The following is a 21,980-nucleotide window of genomic DNA, read 5'->3' as shown; positions in this document are numbered from 1 at the left end:
GGCAGAGGCCTCCCAGCTGGTCACCCTGCCTACCAGCTCAGGCCTCACCCCACTCCCCCCACCCCCTCAGCAAGAGCCTAGAGCTGAAGGGGCCTATTGTTGGGCCCTGGAGGTGGGGTGGGCCCAGAGCTGTGAATTGGAGAGCATTTACTCTGTGAGAGCGACTGCTCATTCCCTTGGGACAGCGCCCACACCAGAACCCCAGGAGCTAGGAACATCCAGCGCAGGGTGGGCTGCTGGGCCAGGGAGAGAAAGGGTCCGAACCTGGAAGCGAGAGAGATGTCAGGGACTGCAAAATATTTAAGATACCTTAAATCCCACCCATTTTAGAGATAAAGAAACTGAGACCCTGAAAGGGAAGGGACATGCCTGGTCCGAGGCACCTAAGAAGCTGTCATAGGGGATGGATCCCTAGGAGCTGGGGAGCAGTTCAGAGCAATGGTGATTCCTCTCTGGCCAAGGAGGAGCAGCCCTGCCAAGGTCAGGGACTAATAAAGGTCAGGGGCCTGAGGGGAGAACCTGCCTCAGGAGGAGACACAACATCCAGGGGAGAGGCAGAGACAGGAAGAACCTAGAGTTCTCACATCCAGCAGAAGCCCTTGGCTCCCAGGACCTAGAGCTGCTGAAGGAGGGCCCAGGCCAAACCTCTCACCCCATCCGCCTCTTTAGTCACTCACCACATACTGACTGTGTGCTCACCCTGTGCTAGGTTTGGGGGACTACAAAGGAGGAGAAGTCACGATTCAGGTCCTCAAAAAGACACTGTGTGCAAGTTCTTTACTAAAAGTTTTATCTTTCATTGCCTGATTAACCTCCCCCCCCCACTACCCTACATTATCCACATTTTACAGATGAGGAAACTGAGGCTCTGGAGAGGTGACCAGGGTCACCCGTTACTGGAGAGTTAACAGGTGAACCAGAATTCAGTCCATGTACAATTGGACACGAAACTGCTCGGTTCAAGGATTTGGGCTCATGGAGGGCAGAGCTGGAGTCTTATTTGTTGAATATATACTAGATACTGAATGAATTCATGGATTCTGCGAGGAAGTTTAAAGAGGGAATAGAGGCTCCAGGAAAAGATAGATTGCACAGATGCACATAATTTCACTCCTTCCCAAAACCCCACCAAAGCCAAAATTATCGAAAGAGAAATTTTCTGAAGGGCAAAAGTCCCTAAGGACGGGAAGAATAGTAGAAGAGAAAACCACAACATAGCTTTGGAAGCTGGAAAGCAGATGGCCAGTGACTATGGAGAGCAGACCTGAGAAAATCCCCAATCCCAAGGTGAAAAGGACCTGATTGACCCCCCAGAATCCTCAAAAGGCCTGGGAACTAGAAGCCCCAGAAACCTCTAGAAGAAGAACAGGTGCTAAAAATACAGAGGATTAGTCAAAAGCTGTTTAAGAAGCCGTAAGACCCCCCTGGACTCCCTCCCCGGTACAAAGCCACTGGGTTGCTGCCCCAGTACCACCCGGCAAAATCGGGATTTCCCTTCAGGGGTAAAGTGCAGGCCTCTGCACTGGCGCAGCAGGCTTGGCTGAGAGCGGGGTGCCACGGACCTAACAAGGAAAGCACACATAGATGTGGAGATCTCAGTCCCCTCCTCGACTCCCTCCAGGAACATGGAGCCAGGCCTCCACCTCCTGGCAGAAGACAGGAGCGTCCTTTCTGGGGACTCTGATCAGGCCAAGAAAGATATAAAGAAACCAACATTGGGAGTTCTCCACAAACCGAGCAGCCAGGCCACCATACAAAGAAGCTCAGTCAACAAGGCCACCCAGTGCCTGTAGTCAAGAGCAGATGACAAAAAACTATTGGACACCCAAGGAAAGCCTCTAACATGGAAGAGCGAGTAAAACACACAGAAAAAAGCAACTGAGAAGAAATGCAGACTATGCAGGAGAAGGAAATTTCTGACAGAAAATGCTCATTAATATCCTCAGAGGGCTTCCCTGGTGGCGCAGTGGTTGAGAATCTGCCTGCCAATGCAGGGGACACGGGTTCGAGCCCTGGTCTGGGAAGATCCCACATGCCGCAGAGCGACTAGGCCCATGAGCCACAATTGCTGAGCTTGCGCGTCTGGAGCCTGTGCTCCGCAGCCAGAGAGGCCGCGATAGTGAGAGGCCCGTGCACCGCGATGAAGAGTGGCCCCCGCTCGCCGCAACTAGAGAAAGCCCTCGCACAGAAACGAAGACCCAACACAGCCATAAATAAATAAATAAATAAATAAAATTAAAAAAAAAAATCCTCAGAGAGACAAGATGTTGTATCTATAAAACAAGAAGAGAATATTATTATTTTTTAATAGGGGGAATAAGAAATTACAAATATGACAGGAAACATAAAAAATTCAACAGACCCATCCTCACCCCAACCAACAAAGTCTGGCCCACAGCAGGTGCTCATAAATATTTGCTGAATGGATAAATGAGGCAGTATTTCATGAACTTTAATGCACATACAGATCACCTGGGGGAATCTTGTTAAAATGCAGATTCGGATTCCATAGATATGGGGTAGGGCCTAAGTTTTACATTTCTAACAAGCTCCCAGTGATAATATTCTGGTCCTTAGACCATACTCTAGGAAGCAAGGGTCTCTGCTAAACCCTGGAGCAGTGGTTCTTTGCACTGGCTGTGCATTAAAATCACCTGGGAGGTAGGAAAGTGGCGGTGTGTGGGCCCCGCCCACTGAGATTCTAATCAGCTTGGTCCAGGTGAGACTCAGGCATCATATCTTGAAATCTCTGCAGATGAATCCATACTGGGGTCGAGAACTGCTGCTCTGGAGAAAGCCTGTAACTGCGTCAATCATTGGTCCTGGCCAGAACAGTCCTGTTTTCAAATATTCTTTCCCATTGTTGACACTGACCACTCTTTCAGAAGGCCCTTCTCATCATGGCCATGAGCATCAGTTTATGGGACTACTTACTATACAGATGGTAGTTCTTAATGCTAAGTCCCATTAATGTCAGTGGATAGAGAAATCATTCTACTAAATTTCCAAAAATTCATTCTGAGAATTTTTTCCTTATTAGATTCACACACTTATCTTAATTTTTCTAATTAAAAAAATATCTGGACCTTAAAACTTTAGCAAGTCCTTTAAAAAAAATAAAGGATTTTTTAAAGTGAAATGTGGATATCTCCCTAGCCAAAAATTCTAATCCATTATTCCAATGTTTCTGTTAAAACTTAAGTTGAATTTAGTAGTTTTGTGTCTACCTCATCCATGCCATGGGATAAAATAATATCAACAGACATTTACTGCTGTTAAAATTGCTAAAATCACAATAGAAGGGTTGGAGGATAAAGTATCTTCCACAATGGAGAGCAAAAGCCCACACCAAGCTACATAATTAAAGAATACTGGAGATTAAGAAAAGATGCTACAAACTCCTAGGCAACGGTGTAACACAAGTTCCACAAAAAGGATTGGGAATGATTTTAGACATTAATGTTAACTCTGGAACTTAAGAGCAATGCCCTTAAGATTCCAAAGGAAAGCAATTTCCAGCCTAGATCTCTATATTCAGCTAATTAAGTGACTGAGTATCAGACTGGCAAGGTCTCAAAATAATCTACCACTCTTTCACCCTCCTCTCTCAGGAAGCTACTAAAGGATGTACTCTACCAAACTAGAGAATAAACCAACAAAGGGGAAGATAGGAAACAGGAGAGAAAGGCACAGCTTCCTTCACAGCTAAGTATCAGTGATACAGAGCAATTAGTCCATGCCGCTTTCGGGCACCAGGCTCTGAAAGAGACTTCTTCAGAGAGGTGAATTTGATAGAATACCTAATGGAATTGATACCCTGAGAAATTTATACAGCTACTGGAGAGTTTAATTAATTGAAAAGTACATAGAAAACTAAGCAAACAAAAAAAGCAACTCCAGGAAGAACAAAAAGGTGCCCAGGAAAGGAAAAGTCACAGTTTACTACACCATAACAATATAAACAATGAACAGTAGATTGAAGAAAAAATGAGATATGCCCAGAGTGGATGGGCTGGAAGATGGGATAAGTAGCAGGGTGGGAATGAAGGAATTAAAGTAAAATCCTCATCTTTGACCAAGATGGAATAACACGGATCAGACTTACCCTCCTGACTGAAACAACAGAAAAATGGACAAAATATACAAAATGGTTTTGAAGACACCAGACATCAAGATGCAAAGGTCAGTGATACCTAGGAGATAGGAAACAAAGGAGGTCAGCCCTGTGGTTGAGTTTCCAGGCTACAGAAGAGGGAAGGGAACCAGTTGGACCCCAAAGGACTCTCTGAGTTGAAGAGATGGAGCTGAGACTCTGGGGAAACTCGGGTGGCCAGAATTCACAGAACAGAGCATCAGAGAAGAGAGAGCACCACAGAAGTCTGTAAAAGATCCCCCTTGAGTAATAAGCTGAGTACTGATCATCACATGAATGTATGGAAACTACCCAAGGCTGGGGAAAAGAACCACCCAAAAGGATTAGATATAGCAGTGCCTGGTGCTCACAGAGCTGGGAAAAGGGCCTGTTCCCACTAGCCAGACTGGAAAAGCTAGGCACTGGGTAGAATACACAGGTGGGGAGCTTCCCTGGTGGCGCAGTGGTTAAGAATCCGCCTGCCAATGCAGGGGACACGGGTTCGAGCCCTGGTCCGGGAAGATCCCACATGCCATGGAGCAACTAAGCCCATGCGCCACAACTACTGAGCCTGCGCTCTAGAGCCCGCGAGCCACAATCACTGAGCCTGTGTGCCACAACTACTGAGGCTGCGTGCCTAGAGCCCGTGCTCTGCAACAAGAGAAGCCACCGCAATGAGAAGCCCGCGCACCACAACGAAGAGTAGTCCCTGCTCCCTGCAACTAGAGAAAGCCAGCGTGCAGCAATGAAGACCCAACACAGCCAAAAATAAATAAACAAAAAATAAATAAATTTATAAAAAAAAAAAAAAAAAGAATACACAGGTGGGTCTTGCCTCAGCAGTGTGGAATTATTAGCCCCAGACTGAGCATGGCTCTGGTCTCACCTAACAAATCTTAAAAATGAAATCCAAAAGGATCAAACTATTTCCCAATCATTTAACTGGATTTCAGAACAAAGCTCAAGAATATTTATAGGAATACAAAAATACCCAGCAACCAACAAAGTAAAATGGATTGTCTGGCATCCAATAAAAAATTACCAGAGGGCTTCTGGGGCAGTGGTTGAGAACCCGCCTGCCAATGCAGGGGGCATGGGTTCGAGCCCTGGTCCGGGAAGATCCCACATGCCGCGGAACAACTAAGCCCGTGCGCCACAACTACTGAGCCTGTGCTCTAGAGCCCGCAAGCCACAACTACTGAAGCCTGAGCACCTAGAGCCTGTGCTCCACAACAAGAGAAGCCACTGCAACGAGAAGCCTGTGCACCACAACGAAGAGTAGCCCCCGCTCGCTGCAACTAGAGAGAAGCCCACGCACAGCAACAAAGACCCAACACAGCCCAAAAAAAAAAAAAAAAAAATTACCAGAAAAAAAAAGCAAGAAACTATGATCCATAACGAGGAGAAAAAGCAATCAATCAAAACCAACCCAGAACTGACACAGATGTTAGAATTAGTAGACAAAGACACTAAAACAATTATAACTATGTTTTTAAAAGACTATCATTGAACTTTTAGAATAAAGACTACACTATATGAAATGAAAAAAAATAAAGTGAATGGAATTTAAGTCAGATTAGACAGTGCAGAAGAAAAAGTGGGTGAAACTGAAGACACAGTAATAGTACCATTACTATAGTAATACTAGACTACCCAAAATGAAACACAAAGGAAAAAAGATTCTTTTTTAAATGAACAAAGCATCAGTGTGCAGTGGGACAATTTCAAGTGGCCTAATATATGTGTAATTAGAGTTCCCAAGAAGAGTTGGGAACAGAAAAAAAACATATGAAGAAACAATGACTGAAATTTTCCCAAATTTGACAAAAACTAAGAGCCCACAGATTCAAGAAGCTCAATGACTTCAAACACAAGACATATGAAGAAAACTACACCATCGCACATCATAATCAAATTGCTCAAAATCAGGGATAACATCTCAAAAAGTAGCTGGGAGGGCAAGGGAGACATGCTACATACAGGGAACAAAGATGACAACAGATTTCTTGCAGAAACAATGCAAATGAGAGGACAGTGGCACAACATCATTAAAACTAATGACTTAGAATTCTATTCCAATGGAAATACCTTTTTAAAATGAAGGCTAAATAAACTTTCTAAATATACAAAAGCTGAAAGAATTCAACACCAGCAGACCTGCACTATAATAAATGTTAAAGGAAGTCCTTCAGACAGAAGAAAAATAATACATATAGAAATATGGATCTATGCACAGAAATGAACAGCACTAGAATGGCAACTACATGGGTAAATAGTTAACAAAATTTTTTTACTATATTTAAATTACTTTAAAAGATAAACTGATTGTTTAAACAAAAATTATACCAATGTAGTGCGGGGTTTATAACATGTATAACTTTGATAATAATTGCATAAAGGAAGGGAAAAATGAAAATATTTTAAGGTTCTTACATCACTTGAAGGCAGACTATGATAAATTAAAGATGTATATTATGAATCCTGTAGACATTACAAGAAAAATATCCTCATAAACATATGATAAATTAAAGATGTATATTATGAATCCTGTAGACATTACAAGAAAAATATCCTCATAAACATAGATGCAAAAATTCTTAACAAATTCTTTAGCAAATGGAATCCAGCAATATACATAAAGAATTATAACCATGACCCAATGGAGCTTGTCTCAGGAATACGAGGTTGATTTAGCATTTGAAGACGGAATCAATGTAATTCAACACATTAACTAAAAAAGAAAATCCTATCATCATTTTGATAAACACAGAAAAAACATCTGACAAAATCCAACATCCATTTCTATTAAAAATCTCTGTAAAATAGGAACAGAAGGGAGCTTCTTCAACCTGATAAAGATCATATATGAAAAACTTACAGCTAAATCATGCATAGTGGTGAAATACTGAATGTTTTCCCCTGAAGATCAGGAGCAAGATACCTAATCTTCTATTCAACATTATATCAGAGGATTAGCCAGTGCAATCAGGCAAGAAAAAGAAATAATAGACATAAAGACCAGAAAGGAAGAAGTAAAACTGTCTATATTAGCAGATGACATGACAGTCTATGTATAAAATCCAATGGGAGCTACAAAAAAGCTACTAGAACAACCTGTTTAGCAAGGTGGGAGGGTATAATATACAAAAGTCAATTTTATTTATATATACTAACAACAAACAATTGGAAATTGAAATTTAAAAAACATCACCATCTTATAGCAACATTATTGGCAATAGCAAAAAGGTAGTAGCAACCATTGATAGATGAATAAACAAAATCTGGTATATTCATACAATGGATTACTATTCAGCCTTAAAAAAAAAAAAAAAGAAGGGAATTCTGACACACGCTAGAACATGGATGAACCTTGAATATATTACGGTAAGTGAAAAAAGCTAGTCACAAAAGGACAAATACTGTATGATTCTACTCCCATGAGGTATTTAGAGTAGTCAAATTTGTAGAGACAGAAAGTAGAATGTGATTGCCAGAGGTGGGAGGAGACAGGGGAATACAGAGATTGTTTAATAGGTACAGAGTTTCAGTCTTGCAAGATAAGAAAAAGTTCTGGAGATGGATGATAGTGATGGTTGTGCAACAAGGTGAAAGTACCTAACTCTACTGAACTATACACTTAAAAATGGTTAAAATGGTAAATTTTATGTTGTGTATATTTTACCACAATTAAGGCAGGTAAATTTTTTTAACAAAAAACTGAATTCCATTAAAAATACCATTTACAATAGCATCAAAAATATGCAATACTTAAGGATATATTGTAAACTACAAAACACTGGTGAAATTCTTAAAAATCTAAATAAATACAGAGATACACATTGTTCATGAGTCAGGTTCAATATTGCTAAGATAGCAATTCTCCCCAAACTGATCTGTAGATTCAATGCAATCCCAGCAGGCTATTTTGTAGAAATTTACAAATTGTTCTAAAATGGGTATGGAAGTGCAACAAACCTAGAATAACTAAAGCAATTTTGAAAAGGAAGAACAAAGTTTAAGATCTTTCCTTGGTTTCAAGGCTTACTATAAAATCTACAGTGATCAAGATAATGTGGTCCTGGGATAAAGACAGACAAGTTAGATCAATGGAACAAAACAAAGTCCACAATTGGATCTACACACAAACAACCGATTTTTGATAAAGGTGCAAAGGCAACTCCACAGAGAAGCAAGTCTATTCAAAAAATTTTGCTGAACAATTGGATCCCCATATGCAAAAAACTGAACTTCCATTCATACCTTGCACCATATACTAACCTAAGAATTAACCCCAAATTGATTGTAGACCTAAATGTAAAACCCATAACTATAAAAGTTATAGGAGAAAACCATCATGCTTTGGGTTAGGCAGAGAGTTCTTAAACACCAAAAGCACAATCCATAAAAGAACAAGCTGGTAAACTGGAGTTCATTAAAAGTTAAAACTTCTGCTCTTCAAAAGACACTGTTAGGAGAATTAAAGTGCAAGCCAGAGCCTGGAAGAAAATATTTGCAAATCACATATCCCATAAAAGGCTTGAATCCAGAATATAAAAGAACTCCCAAAACTTAGTACGAAAAAAAACCCCCACACAATTAAAAACCGGGTAAACAATTTGAACAGACACATCCCCAAAGATATACAGATGGCAAATAAGATGAAAAGATGCTCAACATTAGTCATTAGAGTAATGCAAATTAAAACCAGAATGCGATACCATTACAGACCTATTAGTATGTCTAAATTTAAAGAGACTGATCATACCAAGTGCTGACAAAGTAGTGAACAAACTAGAACTTTCATACACAGCTGGTGGGTACATAAAATGGTACAACCACTTTGGAAAACAGTCTGGCGGTTTGTTAAAAATTAAATGTACACCTACCATATGATCCAACTATTCTAGTCCTAAGGATTTACCCAAGAAAAATAAAAGCATATGTCCATACAAAGACTTACACATATGTTCATAGCAGTTTTACTTTTAATAACCAAAAACTGAAAACAACCCATCAGGAGGTAAATGGATAAACAGACTGTGGTATACTACTCAGCAACAAAAAGGAATAAGCAATTGATACCCACAAAAACATGGATGAATCTCAAAATAATTATGCTGAGTGAAAAAAGCCAGGCAAAAAAAAAAAAAGAGCACATACTGTATGATTCCATTTACATAAATTTTAGGTAATGTGAACTAATGTAGCGTGACAGAAAGCAGACTATTGTTACCTGAGGAAGGGGGATGGCAAAGGAGGGGTGGGATGGAGGGATTACAAAGGGGCACAAAAAACTTTTGGGGGTTTGGGAATAATGGGTATGTTCATCATCTTGATTGTGGTGGTGGTTTCACAGGTATACACATATGTTAAAACTTACTAAATTATGTTTTAAATATGTTCCATTTACCATATGTCATTATACCTCAATAAAGCTATTATTAAAAACAAACACTTCATCTTCCAGGATAAAGCACAGGGCAGGGGGATAATTGTGGGCTCAGGGGCTAGAGGAAAAGGTCTGGGAGCGCTGACCCCTCCTGCCTAATGTCCACTGGCCATGGCTCCTGGGAAGGTGGACGCTAGGCTGGCAAAGAAGGGTCTGAGCCCTCTGCACTCAGGACACTGTAGGGAAAACCAGGGCCCGCCTCACAGACGAGGAACTGAAGCCCCGAAATGTTACCCTAGTTGCACACTAGTTACACAGCTAGTAACACTAGTTACACAGCTAGTAAAACCAGATCTGCCAAAGTCCTCTTTCTCTTTGTCTACCACAAATTCAAGAATCAACCTGAAATAGGGTGAAGGTGTATGCTTATGTGCATGTGTTTAGAACAGTTCTCTCCATTGAAGCCAGAGCGCAAGAACCAGTCTGGCCATCCCAGAAGAGCCAGACACCTTGGACACAGCAACTGAACTTCTGGTGCATGAGTGTTTGGGGTGGCAGGATGACAGGCAGGCATGGGACGAAGTTGACAGTCAAGTCTGGGTTTGCATGGGGAGCAGGCTAACTGGCTCCTCCAGCAGAGTCCCAGCAGCTGCCTGCTTAGGACGCGACCACCGCTCCCCCTGCCCCAACAGAAAAGGACTATCTCCACCCAGTCCGGTTGGGACAGGGGTCTGGGGGCCATCTGACTAAGAGCCACTCCTTGGGGTGGGGCAGAGATGGGTCTTGGCTAAGGCCCCGAGACAGGCAGCAACTCTGTACCCACTCGCACCCGAGGACTAGAGAAGCAAGCACCCAGACAGCGCCAGGTAAGAGGTGAACATCCCTAGGCAGGTGAGGCCCGCAAGTGGCCAACCAAGCCCCTATGGGGCAGGAATGAATAGGCCTGGCACCCAGGCCATGAGGAAGTCAACAGGAAGCTAAATTTAGCCCCCACCTCTGCAAGCCCCACCTCTAAGCTGGGCTGAGAGCTGGCCCTGGCTGGTACAGAACCCATGATGCCACAGCTGCCCATCTGTCCACCTCCATGGGGTGGGGCTGAGGTCTGGGCCACAGAGGATGCCCAGAGTCCAACAGTGCAGATACCCTCTCCTATCCCACACTTTCAGGTTGGGGTCCTGAGAGCCCACACGGAGACAGAAGTCCTCACCAGCTCTCCACCCTTCTGCCCACTATTTATCCTTGGCTCTGGGCCCTCAGTATTAATCAAATGTGACAAGAAGGTGTGGCGGGAGCAGGCCAGGCTCGTGCCCAAGTTAACGGCTGCCACACTCACATCTCAGCTCACGTGGCCAAGAGGGTTACAAGATAAGGTCCTGTCAATGCAATGCTGCCCCTTCCCTTTTTTGGAACGTGTTTTGAGGACGTGAGGCAGCCTGTGCTGATTGCACCAACCCAGCTATAGCATGGAGATACCCCTATCTCCACCGGTAAACGGGTGGAGCGGGGGTGGAGGAGTGGAGAGGTGACTACTTCCTCTGCAACCTCAGCCCGGGCCTACCCCCCTCTCCCTTCTGCCCAGGCTTGGCAGCCACCCAGACAGTCTCACCGCCAGTCTAGACTCTAAGAAAATGTCCCATCACTCCAGTTGGCATATACAGTACTGGGGGGAGGAGTCCTGTCTCGCTGTTGAACACTGCACTGCTTCATTCCTCTCCAGGTTTAAACACAGGGGAATGAAAAAAAGCAGTTTGGAGACCACGCTCTCCTGAGATAACTGCAGCCCCCTCCTTCCAAACACACCAATTCCAGCTGAGAACAGAATTGGGCTTCCTTACCTGCTGCCTTCCACTGGCTCTCTGCAGACAAAGCTTCTATGATGTCCCGGCTGAGGTGGCAGAAAAGGACCCAGCAGGACACTGCCTGCTATCGGGCAGTGGTTTCCAACGCTCCCAGGTTCACGGCGCTCTTCTGCCCCCCACTCCCCAAACCCCTACATCCCGCGCTCACCACGGCCCTGGCCCGGCCCGATGCTGGTGCTGAGCAGCCGGCCTGTGAGTTACCACCTCCTCCTCCGCCTGCGCCTCCGGATCCTGTGTCTCTCCAGGGGCCCCTCTCCCTCCTGGGACCCTTTCCCGTCCAGGTATGTTTCCTGGACAGCCCGCACCACCTGCCCTTCCTGCACCCCGGGTAGCCAATTTGCTTCCTGCACCCCCAGGCGCCCCTCTCCCTCAGGCCCCTGGGGCCCCACTGGCCGGGCCCTCCCCACCAGTTCGAGTCTCTTGCGGCGTGCCGGGGCCGCTCCCAGGACCTCTGCCTCCCCTCTGAGGTGCCCGCAGCTCTCCCAGTACTGCTCCCCCAGCTCCTCGGAACTTTCGAACTCGTCTCTTCTCTCCCAGAGGCCGTCCCCGAGCTCGGACAGCTGCTCGGGCTGCTGTAGCAGCCTGCGTGGGCTCCCCTCCCCCTGCTCCTGCACCCCGGTGCGAGCCTCCCCCCGCTCCTGCACTGCGGGGCTGCCTCCCCCTTTCTCCTGGTGCTGCTTGCGGGGCCCCAGCCCCTCTTCCTGCACCACAGGCCAGCCCGCGGAGCCGGTCCACGGCGGCGGGCGCCTCCAGTCCGCGCCGTTCGCAGACCCCCACACCACCCCCAGGCTAGGCTCGCGGCCCCGGCCGCCCCGCTCCTGCACCCCCGGGCCCACCCCGCCCTCCTCCTGCACGGCCGGACCCACGCCCCCCTGCTCCTCCACGCCGAGCTTCAGCCCGCGGAGCTGCTGCGGGCCCCAGCTGAGAACCCCGATCCGCTGCGGCTGCTGCTCCTGCAGCGCTGGGCAGAGCCCGCCGCGCTCCTCCTGCGCTCCCGGCCTAGGGCCCCCAGCCGGCACTGCCCAACGCACTCTCCTGCCCCCCAAAGGCCGCGCGGTCCCGCCCCTCCAGATGGTGCTGCCCTCGCCGCCCGCTCACACCGCCCCCTACCCGGCTCCTTCCGCCCCGTCCCCCGGGGGAGGGGGCTGCGGGGTCGCGTCCCCTCCCGCTCCGCCCCCACGTCCCGGTCCCGGCTCCCAGCCCTAGCTCCTGGGCGTCGACGTCCGCCCGCCGGGCGCCGCGCCCTGCGCCGGCCCCCGCAGGTGCTGCAGCCCCGCGCCCCAGCCCGAGAACCAACAGCGCCTGCCCTCCCGCCGGGGGTTCCTGGAGCCAGCCTGCGCCTGCGCCGCCCCAGGGGGGCGGAGCCTGGCCGGATTGGCCCGCCACCTTAAGGGGCCATGTACCACTTACTTCTTCTCCTTCCTCTTCAGAGCACTTACTGCTCCCCCTTCTTCGTCCCGCCAGAAGCCCTGCTTGCGCCTTCCTGTGGAGCCAAAGGGAGAAGAGGTGAAGCAGAAGGTAGGGAGTTCACACTGAGACGGTGTAGTCAACAGGACCCAATGGAGGAGCGCTGAAATAGGAGTCTCGAATTCTAAGTAGCAGTTCAGCTGCTCCTGACTTGTGAGTGTAAAAAAACCCATTTCCCTCTGGCCTCAGTTGCTTCGTTTCTAAAATGAAGAGGAAGTTGGACCGGAAAGTTTCCAAGGTCCCAATCCAGTGAGTGTTTGACTGCAGAGAGGGACTCTAGTCCTAATCTTTCAGCAGCAGCCCAGAGATCTATGAACCTGGGCTGCCTCCACCCTTTCCCTGGGGCCAAGGGAGAGCTGGGCTCAGGCCTGTGACACTTCCTATTGGGAATACAGGCAGAAAGAGCCCCGGGCAAAGGGAGCCTTCCTCCCTCTTGCACTGCTCCCTCTTGGGTCTGTACCCTGAAAGGAGGAGAAAATTCAGAGCTCCTTGTCCCAGTGATAGTGCAACCTGCAGACCCAGATCCTAGCACAGCTGGAGGCGGCCTTGGGCTGCCCAGCTTAGAACCCAAAAGCTAGGGCAAGTTGGCCCTGTTTCTGACTGTACCTCATCTATAAGATGCGTTTAATAATAAAACAACTCCAGACAGAACTGTCCCAAGGATCAGACATCAGAGAACTGTGTAAGGGTGACTCCTTCTGCACTCCTATTTTCCAGCATTGGGCCCAAGGGCTCTGGCCTGAGGACAGTAGGACAATGAGAAGGGGGCGGGTTCTAGACAGCTATGGGGGGGCTGGACTGGGTGGATTTGGATCATGGCGTCTTGCCCTGTGAGGTGAGCAGGGCAACTTTCTACTAAATCATTCGATAACAGTGTGTGTAAGGGGGTTGCCCTTCACCATGCAACCAGGGCCACTGAGCAGGAAGTTGAATGCACCCCACCTGGGCCGAGACAGGGTCTAGGGCAGGCAGTACTCCACAGGTGATAGAACTGAGGCTCTACACGATTAAGTAACAGCTGGTAGTAGTGAAGCCAGAATTCAAATCCACTTTTCTGACTCCCAAGTCTGCTCTGAACCAATAAGGCACAACAAAGCAACACCATACCCAGGAGCTTTGGGAAGCATCAGGTCTTAAAGTAGAAGATAGATGGGCCCCTGGGCTGGACAGCTGGTGATTGTCAAGTGGAGCAAAACTGAAGTTTTGTCCTCAGCCAGACAAGAATGACGCCCGTTTCCCTTCCTCCATTAATATGGACGGAATGAACTAGCAGTGGGGAATTTGTTGCAACAAAAATAGAAATGAAGTTTTTCCTCTCCTGAGAACAAGGAAAGTAAAGGGAACAGTGAACAGGCTAGAGAAGAAACAAACAGGACGGAAAGAGTTAATCACTCCTAGCTTTATTTTAACTGTTGCTAATCTGTAGTGTCTGTAACTGGATTTGTCCTTCACAAAGCTAACCTATTACTCCCTGACACTATGTGAATTACATCCTGCATGGTAATACCCCCTAACTCTATGTAAATTACATCATGCACCTACATACCCTGCACTCCCTTGTAACAAATCACCCCTTGTAGCCTTTTGCATTTCAGAAAGAAAGATAAACCAGAGACAAACAGGCTCAACTACCGGGCTGCTGGACCCAGTTACCCGGCTGCCTGACACCAGCTGTGACTGTTTTGAAATAATGCAAGAAGAATGCAAGACCTTCACAATTTTGATCCTTATCATATACCCTGGACTGTGAGCCCCACCTATAAGATCTTGTCTGATTCCCCGGGAAGGGGGGGCACAGTTCTTGAGGTGCTAGCCTGCTGTGTTTTCCCCTTTGCCAGGCAAAGATTAAAGCCATTTTTCTTGTTCCTCCAAAACTCTGTATTTCTGTTTGGCATTGGTGCACAGAGAGCCAAGATTTTTGGCATCAGTCTGACCAGATTTTGGGAATCAATAGATGCAAACAACTGATTTGGAGCAAGTTTCTCTGCTGGTAAATCAAGCTCTAAATCAAACAAGGCAAGGGGTCAAAGCACCTACATGCTGGATTGTTCTGCTGGGTGATTCTCTTAGGGGAGCCCAGCTCCCCATTCTCCCATCTCCCTTCCAGTTGCTCTCAAGAGCCAAACCCATGCCTCCGACATCCCTGGTGCAGGGTTATCTGGAGCTTTAGGCTCACAGAAAAGAGGTCTCCTGCTCCCTTCCCCCATCCTTCCATCTCAACTCCTGGACTGTCCCCACCACCACATTGAGCACTGGGGCTGTGACGGAAGTTGTCTTGGAGCATGTCTCCTTCTCTGCATTGTGTTTGACTCTGGTACTGGTAGCTGGGGAGACTGCTCTCTCCCAAGGGGACTGACAGCACAATAGAGGAAATGAGACACAGGCTAGAAACACAAGGCTTAGGAGATTCAGGAGGCTGTGGGGATAACCCCAACCCTCCAACATGCCTGTGCCAGTCTCTTCCCTGATCTGAAACTTGAAAAGAGCTGTCCACAGCAGAGTGATTCTGCAGGGAGAAGGGCTTGTCAGGTCTAGTTCTAAGCAGAGGCAGCCCAAGCTGCTTGAGGGAGGCTTGTGGCAGTGCCTTGAAGAATCTCCACTGTGAGATGGTTGCATGTGTTGGGTAAGCAGGAGGGCAAGGAAGTCAGCGGCAGGTGGTGAAGGCAGCCCGGCTCATACCTGTAAGCAGGTGCTTGGCCAAGAGTGTTGATGCTGCAGAGTGACTGGGCTGAAGGTTTTTTGGGTTCTGTTTTGTTTTTAAAAATAGAGCAATGTTTTTTAAACTACTCTTGCAAACTATTAGCTGGAGGTGAACTGAATTTAGTGAGTTTTAACTGGCTTTTTTTTTTTTTTTTTTGGCTGTGTTGGGTCTTCGTTGCTGCATGCGGGCTTTCTCTAGTTGCAGTGAACAGGCTTCTCATTGTGGTGGCTTCTCTTGTTGCGGAGCATGGGCTCTAGGCACGTGGGCTTCAGTAGTTGTGGCACATGGGCTCAGTAGTTGTGGCTTGTGGGCTCTAGAGCACAGGCTCAGTAGTTGTGGTGCATGGGCTTAGTTGCTCCGTGGCATGTGGGATCTTCCCAGACTGGGCTCGAACCCATGTCCCCTGCATTAGCAGGCGGATTCTTTATCACTGCGCCACCAGGGAAGTCCCTTAACTGGCTTTTTTTTTTTTAATGAAAGAGGACAGTAATAGAAAATATCAGAATATAATTTTCTGAACTTTTCATTGAAGTATAACATGCATCCAGAGAAGTGCAAAGACTTGGGCATTTTACAAAGTGAATATCCCCAGCACCGAGATCAAGAAACACCATAATTAGGATCCAGAAGTCCCCCCAAATGTAAGTTTTAAAAGAAACTATAATCTTCAAGCATGTCCTTCATATTTATGATTTACTTTTAACTTTCTGACAACCCTCCCTGGCCTCCGCCCACCAACATAAACTCCACAATGACAGGAAGTTTTGTCTGGGGACAAGACTGGCACAGGCACCTAGAACAATGCCGAGTATACAGTAGGTGCCAGCAATATCTACTGAATGGATGAGAGTGCATCACAGATAGTATAACCGAGCAGGACCCTATGGGGCCTTCCCAGGACAGACCCTACCCCCCACCATGTCCTCTGCCTCCCTCTTGTCTGTAGAAAAACTTTAGCCTCCTAGGCCTTCCCCAACTTCCAAAGAATAAATTTAATCAGAGAAGTAAGAAAATGCAGAAAGAAAGGAAAACAGCCAAGCAAGACAGAATAATAATAGTTTAGTCATTAAACAAAGTCAAGGACTGTTAGTTCCTCCTCAAGGGCTATAGATAATATACTGGGCCATATCCTTTGAGCTGTTTGACAGCTACTAAAACCCCCATGAGGTGGAAGAAGTTAACTGCATGCTGCCCACAAGCACGTAGACCCCAGACCAGTTGGAATCAGGAGGTTGATGATGTTGATTCCCAATTACTCACCAACAACCAATCAGAAGAATGTCCACGAGCTGATCATCCACCCCTCTCTCTCACCCTGTCTTTAAAAACCTTTCCCTGAAAGCCATCAGGGAGTTGGGTCTTTGGAGCACTAGCAGTCTGGACTCCTTGCTTGGTGCCCTGCAATAAACGCTGCGCTTTCCTTCACCACAATCCGGTGTCAGCAGATGGGCTTTACTATGCCCGAGTGAATGGACTGAAGTTTGGTTTGGTAACAATAGTAAAGGTATGGTTTCATTATATATACACAGGTGTGCTCTACATCTTGATATAAAATGTGTTTCTTTCTGCAGATCAGAGGCAAAGACTTCTGAAGCCCAGTGCTCCAACTTGAGAAAGCTGTGGAGGCTGTGGTTCAGGCCCGGGGAATGAGCGTGGATGAAGTAGAATAGTATGCTGACTAGACCAGTGTTTCTCAAACTGCAGTGTGCCACTGAATGACCCAGGCGTCTGGTTGAAAGGCAGGTTCTGATTCGGCAAGCTGGGAAGGGGATGCTGCGATTCTACATTTCTGTCAATCTCCTACACTTGGTTAGCAAGGCCTTGAACCCAGAGATTCTCAACAATGCTGTACATAAGAATCACATGGGAAGCTTTTAAAAACACTGCTGCCCAGGTCCCACCCCAGAGCAATTCAGTTGGAATCTCTGGGGTGGGGCTCAGCATCCATAGGTTTTAAAAACTCCCCTGGTGATTCCAGTGTGCAACCAGAAACAGTGGGTGCTGGTTCCCTGGAGTACCCCCAGTGCCTGAGCTGAGGTGGGAGGGAAGTGAGGTGTGGGGTCAGGTCTGGTGTCTGAGCAAATGACCCAGTATCACAAAGGGCAAGAGATTTCTTAGTCAGGAATGGACCATTTGCTCCTTAGTGGAGGTGAAGGGAGGGATTTCTGAAGGAATTCTTTGGCGTGGGGCTATCTGCTAAGCCAGGTCACGTCCTCCCAGGACCAAGAACAGACCCGTGCCTTCACCTTATCAAGCAAGTCAGAGCTCCCCAGAGCTGCTCCGGGGACTGGGCTCACATGCCCCCAAGCAGTTCAGACATTTTCAGAACCTTACTAGGGCAGTGGGAGGAGGTGCTGCCAGCTGCTCCCACACCCTGCCCCCTCTGCCCTGCTAGAGAAAGAGCCAGATGAGTCCAGAGATTACAAACCCTGGATCAACATGGACTATTCAGGATGAAGCGCCACGGTCCTGGGTTCTGACGCCCTCTGGTGGACACCTAGAGTTGAGGTTGGTAACCAACAAACAGACTACCGCCTCCAGGTACTCTTTTATTTATTTATTTTTTAAACTTTTAATACAATTTTTAAAGGTTAGTTTCCATTTACAGTTATTACAAAATATTGGTTGTATTCCCTGTGTTGTACAGTACACCCTTGAACCTATCTTACACCCAATAGTTTGTACCTCCCATTCCCCCACCCCTACACCACCCCCCACTGGTAATTAGTTTGTTCTCTATATCTGAAAGTCTGCTTTTTTGTTTTATTCATTATATTTTTGTATTTTTTAGATTCCACATATAAGTGATATCATACAGTATTTGTCTTTCTCTGTCTGATTTATGTCACTTAGCATAATGCCCTCCAAGTCCATCCACATTGCTGCACATGGCAAAATTTTGTTCTCTTTTATGGGTGAGTAGTATTCCATTGCGTGTGTGTGTGTGTGTGTGTGTGTGTGTGTGTGTGTGTGTGTGTGTGTGTATTACAGCTTCCTTATCCATTCATCTGGGTTTTTTTGGTTGTTTTTGCCTCAGAAAATTTATAATTTATTTCTTTAGATTGAAGTATAGTTGATTTACAATGCTGTGTTAGTTTCTGGTGTATAGCAAAGTGATTCAGCTATACATATATATATTCTTTTTCATATTCTTTTCCATTATAGTTTATTACAAGATATTGAATATAGTTCCCTTGGCTATACAGTAGGTCCTTGTTGTTTATCTATTTTACATATAGTAGTTTGTATCTGCTAGTTCCAAACTCCTAATTTATCCCTCCCCCTCCCCTTTCCCCTCTCCCCTTTCCCCTTTGGTAACCATAAGTTGGTTTTCTACATCTATGAGTCTGTTTCTGTTTGGTAAATAAGTTCATTTGTATCATTTTTTTTAGATTCCACATATAAGTGATATCATATGGTATTTGTCTTTCTCTGTCTGGCTTACCCTACTTAGTATGATGATCTCCAGGTCCATCCATGTTGTTGCAAATGGCATTATTTCATTCTTTTTAATGGTTGAGTAATATTCCATTGTATATATACACCACATCTTCTTTATCCATTCACCTGTCAATGGACATTTAGGTTGCTTCCATGTTTTGGCTGTTGTAAATAGTGCTGCTATGAACATTGGGGTGCAAGTATCTTATCGAATTAGAGTTTCTGTCTTTTCTGGATATATGCCGAGGAGTGGGATTGCTGGATAATAAAGTAGTTCTATTTTTAGTTTTTTAAGGAAAACTAAAACTGTTTAGTTTCCTTTTTTAAGGAAAACTAAACTCGATACTGTTCTCCATAGTGGCTGCACCAATTTACATTCCCACCAAGAGTGTAGGAGGGTTCCCTTTTCTCCACACCCTCTCCAGCATTTATTTATCCTTTGTAGACTTTTTGATGATGACCATTCTGACTGGTGTAAAGTGATACCTCATTGTAGTTTTGATTTGCATTTCTCTGATAATTAGCAATGTCAAACAGCTTTTCATGTGCCTTTTGGCCATCTGTATGTCTTCTTTGGAGAAATGTCTGTTTAGGTCTTCTGCGCATTTTTTGATTGGGTTGTTCGGTTTTTTGTTATTGAGTTGTATGAGCTGTTTGTATATTTTGGAAATTAAGCCCTTGTTGGTTGCATCATTTGTAAGTATTTTCTCACATTCTGTAGGTTGTCTTTTCATTTTGTTCATGGTTTCCTTTGCTGTGCAAAAGCTTATAAGTTTGGTTAGGTCCCATTTGTTTATTTTTGCTTTTATTTCTATTGCTTTGGGAGATTGACCTAAGAAAACATTGCTACGATTTATGTCAGAGAATGTATTGCCTATGTTCTCTTCTAGGAGTTTTATGGTATCATGTCTTATACTTAAGTCTTTAAGCCATTTTGAGTTTGTTTTTGTGTATGGTGTGAGGGAGTGTTCTAACTTCACTGATTTATATATGGCTGTCCAGCATTCCCAGCAACACTTGAAGACCGTCTTTTCTCCATTGTATATTCTTTCCTCCTTTGTTGAAGATTAGTTGACCATAGGTGTGTTTATTTCTGGGCTCTCTATTCTGTTCCATTGGTCCATATGTCTGTTTTTGTGTCAAAACCATGCCATTTTCATTACTGTAGCTTTGTAGTATTGTCTGAAGTCTGGGAGGATCATGCCTCCTGCTTTATTGCTTTGGCAATTCTAGATCTTTCATGGTTTCATATAAATTTTAGGATTATTTGTTCTAGTTCTGTGAAAAATGTCATAGGTAATTTGATAGGGATCACATTAAATCTGTAGATTGCTTTGGGTAGTATGGCCATTTTAACAATATTAATTCTTTATCTCCCTTTTTGATGGAATGTAGTCTTGATCTATCACGTACCCAAGCCAATGTCAGGCACAATCAAAGAAGACATGACCCATATGCATAATCAAGAAACTGCTAGTTGGGGGAAGCAAGACTAAACAAATAAAGGACTGACTCCTTTTATTCTTCACCTACTTCTTTACATCCCCCAGATCTGGCTTTCCTTGGAACTCACTGTGCTAAGTTTAGAAATGAGGAGCACTCAGGGCTACTGAGGTATTTTTTCACTTTTGGACCTCCCTGCTCTTCCTCTCTCTATCTTTGTTTAAATCTCCCCATTCGTAGTGTAGATACAGCACAATCCTTAGCTGACTGTTCTTCCTCTTTCTGCTTCAGTGATGACCATCCCAGGGAAGCTCATACCTGCTGCTTTTTTGGCCACCTCTGCAGTTTGGTCAGCTAATTTCCACTCATTGCCACCCCCACCTGCACACACACACACATCTGAGCTAATTAGGCCCACAGGATAGAGCTCCCTGCATCTGTGGCTGCCCTCTTGAGCCACGATGTTCATTGACTACCAGACACTTCCTTTTGGTCGCGCCAATCTGAGGAAGTGGCAACAGAACCCAAACTCTCAAATCCAGCCCTCTCTCCTCGACTCCCCTGGCTCTCTCATTTGCTCAGGAACCAGACTCAGGTCCTTGGCTGCCTCTTTCCACATCCCCTCCTTCAGCACTGTGTGCAGACCCCAGACACTGCAGGGCTCCAGCCTGCCTCCTCCTCCCCGGACTCACTTCCTCTCAGCTACCACCTTAGTGCCGTTAGGGAGAACGTGGGTCCAAGACACCTCAATATCAACAGCCCCAAAGGAGGTGATCAGGTGGTTAAACCAATGGGAAACACTAGTTGGGGAGATCCAGGGCACCTGCATAAGTGCCTGAAGAATGTCTACAAGATAAGGACAGATTAACAATCTCATCGGTAGCACATCTGAGCTATTGGGATGGGTAAGAAAGGATTGTAAAGGTACCCTAAGAGGATAGAATCAAATCTGGGTTTGAGGGAGGAAACATACATTCTCAGTGGGAGAGGGATTTTTTGTTTGAGCTAGAAATTATCTTAGAGAACATCAGGCCTAACCCCCTCATTTAGAAGTGAGGAAACTGAGGTCTTGAGATGTATAGCAGATTACCCAAGGACGTCCAGCAATTTAAGGGTGGTGATTGAATTAGATTAGAATCTCCATGACCCAGTTACAAATTCAGGGCTCCTACTCTACTAATTCTTTTTCCCAACTTCCTAACCCCTCTAGCAAATACATATATACCATGCCAAAGCTGAGCTGCAAAAACAGAAGGGAGTAAGAATATCTTAGTGAGTTCTGATGATTTACATATAGAAATTATATATGGGCCAGTCTCTGTATGCTTGGTTGGGGGTGATGAGAAAACACCTTATGGAATTAGTTGAGGGGAATAGCTGGATATCAAGGAAGGCTGGGGCTGAGTTCTAGCATGGGAACAGGTTAGACCATCAGGCCTCCTTACCTTCCAGTTCATACATGCATGAATGCACTCGCACATAGTTTTTTCTTAAACACTGGTAGCCTGCGTGGATAGTAGTCAAACACACTTTGAGCTGACGAAGTTC

The 21,980-nt window shown here is 45.7% G+C and overlaps 2 protein-coding genes across 26 annotated transcripts in view; one reads left to right on the top strand and one right to left on the bottom strand.

Moving 5' to 3' along the window:
* TNK2 (tyrosine kinase non receptor 2) overlaps positions 1-11,957 on the bottom strand; it is a gene marked incomplete at its 3' end in the record, with an annotated part of 41,849 nt that extends 29,892 nt beyond the window's left edge. Inside the window, exon 1 of the mRNA XM_082458523.1 lies at positions 11,357-11,957. The remainder of the gene's footprint in view (positions 1-11,356) is intronic.
* LOC309659202 (uncharacterized protein) overlaps positions 11,549-21,980 on the top strand; it is a 39,301-nt gene continuing 28,869 nt past the window's right edge. For 9 of the 25 annotated variants that reach the window (XR_014262656.1, XR_014262657.1, XR_014262658.1 and 6 more), the window contains exons 1-4: positions 11,549-12,898; positions 16,081-16,189; positions 17,120-18,089; positions 18,402-18,463. Coding sequence is in view for 5 of the 25 variants with exons in the window: in XM_082458692.1 (XP_082314818.1) it covers positions 17,319-17,357; positions 17,944-18,089; positions 18,402-18,463 (247 nt within the window). In the remaining 20 variants the exon portion in view is untranslated. The remainder of the gene's footprint in view (positions 12,899-16,080; positions 16,190-17,119; positions 18,090-18,401; positions 18,464-21,980) is intronic. The other 16 variants (XR_014262670.1, XM_082458692.1, XM_082458691.1 and 13 more) reach the window with 8 other exon arrangements.

The sequence above is a fragment of the Balaenoptera physalus genome (assembly GCF_965194825.1).
Source record: "Balaenoptera physalus genome assembly, chromosome: 4".
NCBI lineage: Eukaryota > Metazoa > Chordata > Mammalia > Artiodactyla > Balaenopteridae > Balaenoptera > Balaenoptera physalus.
This window is presented reverse-complemented; position numbering and strand designations above follow the sequence as displayed.